The sequence below is a fragment of the Octopus bimaculoides genome, chromosome 2 (genome assembly GCF_001194135.2).
Source record: "Octopus bimaculoides isolate UCB-OBI-ISO-001 chromosome 2, ASM119413v2, whole genome shotgun sequence".
NCBI classification, from domain to species: Eukaryota; Metazoa; Mollusca; class Cephalopoda; order Octopoda; family Octopodidae; genus Octopus; species Octopus bimaculoides.
The window spans coordinates 137687565-137692494 of record NC_068982.1 but is presented as its reverse complement, the minus strand read 5'-3'; the positions used below and the strand labels follow the sequence as shown (position 1 = coordinate 137692494).

The 4930-nt window shown below is 41.8% G+C and overlaps 1 protein-coding gene across 1 annotated transcript in view; it reads right to left on the bottom strand.

Annotated features, from left to right (window-relative positions):
* The window catches only part of LOC106869389 (NEDD8 ultimate buster 1), a 39029-nt gene that overhangs the window by 3545 nt on the left and 30554 nt on the right, over positions 1-4930 (bottom strand). The window contains exons 11-14 of the mRNA XM_014915114.2: positions 4322-4422; positions 3944-4032; positions 3091-3196; positions 1176-1247 (exon numbers count right to left, since the gene is read on the bottom strand). Coding sequence (XP_014770600.1) covers positions 1176-1247; positions 3091-3196; positions 3944-4032; positions 4322-4422 — 368 coding nt within the window. The remainder of the gene's footprint in view (positions 1-1175; positions 1248-3090; positions 3197-3943; positions 4033-4321; positions 4423-4930) is intronic.

Here is a 4930-nt window from a genome sequence, read left to right as displayed (position 1 = left end):
AGGACTTATTCTTTCTAAGCCTAGCACTTATTCTTTGGCCTCTTTTTGCTGAACTGCTAAGTTATGGGGACATAAACACACCAACATTGGTTGCCAAGCGATGGTGGGGGGACAAACATAGACACACAAACATATATATATACATATATACGACGGGCTTCTTTCAGTTTCCGTCTACCAAATCCACTCACAAGGCTTTGGTCGGCCCAAGGCTATAGTAGAAGACACTTGCCCAAGGTGCCACGCAGTGGGACTGAACCTGGAACCATGTGGTTGGTAAGCAAGTTACTTACCACGCAGCCATGCATCATCATCAATATAGTTTTAACTTCTATATTTCCAAAGAAGACGGCAAATGAGCAATGCTGCTTGTTGATGGTGACACAGGTTTACAGCTATCATGTGATGTCAAGACAACGGCACACACACACACACACACACACACACACATACATACACACATGATAAGCTTCTTTCAGTTTCTGACTATCAAATCCACTCACAAAGCTTTGGTTGGTCCAAGATTATAGTAGAAAAAACTAATCCAACGTGCCATGCAGTGGAACTGAACCTGAGACCACAAGAGTGGGAGGCTATCTTCTCAACCAAACAGCCACACATCATCATTTAACATCTGCTTTCCATGTTGCCATGGGTTGAATGGATTGACATGCAAGCTGGTCGGTTGGGAGCTGTCCAGACTCTAATTGTCTGTTGTAGCATGGTTTCTACGCTTAGATGTCCTTGTTAATGCCAACCAGTGTGCTGGGTGCTTTTTACATATGTAATAATGAAAATAAACACAGTTAGGCTTGATATAAATATATTTATATGGAGCACAATTAAATGCCAATCTTCTCTTAATGAGGGGAGCCAAACTTATTGTAATATCTTCATTTGATTGGATATTTCATCTGCAATTTATGATTATCATGATTATTACATAACTCTGGGCTTCCTGAAACAGCTGTCGAGTTATGAAATTACATATTTTATTATCTTATTTTGTACTTTTATTTTCTATTTTTTGTACTCCATGTAAATATATTTATATATATGCATGCTCACAAACACACAGATACAGAGATATACATGAACACAATGTGTGTATGTCATAAAAGTGTTGAACAAAAGAGTCAGACGAAATTGTTCAGATTAATTGAGAAACAACAAACTTGTGCCAGAAGGTCTGGATCCACATCTGTATCATCTGCTGGCTGGAATGTTTCTACATTCCCTTGTAGCATCTGGAAATTACAAAAGAAAGAAAGAACCAAGATAAGCAAAAGAACATTGTGTATTAAACTAGAAAATGGCAGAAGGACAGAAATAACCAGGGAGATGGTAGGTAGTAGAAATGGACTATGGGAGGGCAATAGGTGGTAGAGAGGATAGACGGGTGGTAGAGGTGACATAGGGCTGGTAGAGAAGATGGTGGGGGTAGAAATGGAGTAGAGACAAAGGAAGGTGGTAGAAATAAGCTAAAGAGAGGGGAGTGGAAATAGAAATGTACTGGGGGAAGATGCCAGGACATAGAAATTGTATGAGAATAGACTGAAGTCATTTTTACAGAATTTAGTTTCAACATTCAACATTCTGAGCTCAAATCTTTCCTAGATCAATTTTACATTAAATCCCACCTTCCTGGAATTATTGAAAGCAATACTCTTGGCCCACTCAACTGACCACAATCTTCTACTGAACATATGTGAGTGACCCTGTGTCCACACACGACAATTTTATATCAGTGGTCCATGCACTATACAGGTATGGTTGCAGGCATGGCTGTGTGGTTAACAAGGTTTGCTTCACAACCACAAGGTTCTGAGTTCAATACCACTGTAGCCTTTGCTTTTGACCAAAAGTCTTGTGAATGTAATTTCATAAACTGAAACTATGTGGAAGCCCATCATATATCCACTTGTTTCTTTTTCCATGTTTGCATGGGTTAGATGAAGATATATCGAGCATGGTACGGGGGCTCCGAAAAGGGTCTCAGGGAGTAGTGTTCCTGCCTTCCTGAGCTAGTTTTCCATCACATTTCTTAAAAATTGTGGTAGAGGCCTTGGTCTTGGGACCACTCATGTCCAGAAACTGAAGTTGGGGGTAAGCAAGGGTATGCTCCCTGTAGAAAATCCAGCTCCAAAAAAGCCTCATGATAGCAAGGGAGAATGGGCACCTGTGGGTGCACCTGCCTTCCTTGGTTGCTATGGCATTGAGGTAGATCCAACCACCCCCATTAACGGGGACAAAACCCAGATTTGCGGGTGGCACATAAAATACACCATTTTGAGCGTGGCCGTTGCCAGTACCGCCTGACTGGCCTTCGTAGGATTTTCGAGCGAGATCATTGCCAGTGCCCCTGGACTGGCTCTTGTGCAGGTGGCACATAAAATACACCATTTTGAGCGTGACTGTTGCCAGTACCGCCTGACTGGCCTTCGTAGGATTTTCGAGCAAGATCGTTGCCAGTGCCCCTGGACTGGCTCTTGTGTGGGTGGCATGTAAAAAACACCATTTTAAGCGTGGCCGTTGCCAGTACCACCTGACTGGCTTTCGTGTGGGTGACACGTAAAAGCACCCACTACACTCTCTGAGTGGTTGGTGTTAGGAAGGGCATCCAGCTGTAGAAACTCTGCCAAATTAGATTGGAGCCTGGTGTTGCTATCCGGTTTCACCAGTCCTCAGTCAAATCGTCCAACCCATGCTAGCATGGAAAGCAGATGTTAAACAATGATGATGATGATGATGATAATGATGATGAGCATGAATAAATGAATATACCCACCCCCAGCACCCCACTCAAAGCACTATCATTCTGAGACCAAATACTACTACCTATACCACGACCATACGTGCAACTATGACAACTACAGTCAACTACACCAACACAAAACTGTGAAAACAACTAATTTGACCACTATTACTATCACTGCCACAACTCACATCACAGCCAGAATGACCACTACAACCACCACAATGCACAACCACTCTCTTTACCAATACCTTGACCACAACCAGAACTACAACCACTTCAACCACCACCACCACCATCACACCACTACTGCTATCAGCACCAGCACCACTTACCTCCAAAGTTGCATTCAAGTCATTATTTGCCAGTCTGAGGGTGTTGAGGGCAACAGTGGTAGGATAACCCATCTCAACCAGCAGGGAGTAGTTTTCAATTGAGATTCTGAAAACAGAGAAAATCTATATTAATAAAAGTGAAATTCTGTCTGTCTGTCTGGGATCTCTGTATTTCAGTCTGCATTTGCTCTACATAGACATATTATCCGTTTTTGGAATCAGGATGATCTCAGGGTTGAAAATCAGCTCTTCATTTGGTTCTTGAATACCTAGTATTAACATCTGATTTAAAGGTATTTGGGTTGCTATTTCTAGCAAGTAAAGTGACCATGAGAGGTTTAAATGCCATAGTATTACTGAGATAGGTGAACAAGAGTTACCTCCCTTAGCTTAAAGTTTTACTAAAGAATTTAATGGTTCTTTTATCTTTTTCAGTGATCAGATTGTGGCCATGCTGGGGCACCACCTTGAATTTTAATCCAACAAATGGATTTAGTTTTGGGCCACAGGTCTAATTAGCCCTCCACAACAGCCAGCTTAAAAGTTCGCACAGAGTGTGGCTTTTAAGCTGATATAGAATGAATGTAAAAATTTGATTTCGATAGTGATGATAATGATGATGATGGTGATATGGGAGCTAATGGTGGTGATAGGAGTTGCTGATGATGATGGTGATAATATAGTCTGTTTTAAAGAAGATGAGATAGTTATGGTTAGAATACCTTTGACCATAGGTCTGAATAAAGCTGAGCTGGTGCAAACATGACCACCACTGCCAACAACAACAACACCAGCAGCAGCTGCAACAACAAGTGCAACAACAACAATTACGACTACTACTACTACTACTTACTCTTCTCCATTCTCTGTAGCTCCAAGCTGATAATGGATCCTTTTCCTTTTGCGTTCCGATTCCATTTCTTTTTTAATTTTCCTCTTTTCCTAAAACAATAAATGGTAAACAACTAGAAATTTCCAGAAAATTCTTTAACTTTTTCAGTTTAAAAAAAATTTTTTTTTCTCAATAACAGGTAAATGTAAAAATATAATTCTTGAAGTTTCACTTCAGACTCGATTCAAATAAATATGACTGGGCACCCTATCCCTTCCACACACAGAATGGACCTTCCTATTGGTGGTTCTCACTGTCTTCTGATTCATGGCATTCTGGAAACCAAAGAATTACTGGTACACTTTGCATGGAAGTTGAGAAATTGCGGATACACTTTACCTCTTTTCGTTGTTCAATATGGTTAATTGCAGCCTGGATATCTCCATCAGTGGCCCTCAATGCTAAACGAGCTTCTCTATCCTTGTATCCCATGGACATCACTGAAAGTAAAAGCAAAATATTCATTTCTTTTCGATTGAACACACAACCAAAGTTTTGTTCAGAGAAAGAGAGGAAGAAGTACGATGAAGTCAACGAAACATAGGGAAAACCACATGAGTCTATTATTGTTCATATATCTAAGACACCCCAGCACATCATCATCATCATCGTTTAACGTCCACTACCCATGCTGGTATGGGTTGGATGGTTTGACTGAGGGCTGGTGAGCCAGAAGGCTGCACCAGGCTCCAATCTGATCTGGCAAAGTTTCTACAGCTGGATGCCCTTCCTAACGCCAACCACTCCAAGAGTGTAGTGGATGCTTTTTACGTGCCATTGGCACGAGGGCCAGTCAGGCGGTAATGGCAGAGGCCACACTTGAATGGTGCCTTTTACGTACCACTGGCATGGGAGCCAGTCAGGCAGCACTGGCAACGACCACATTCAAATGGTGCTTTTTATGTGCCACCGGCACGGGACCAGTCAGCTGGCACTGGCATCAACCAC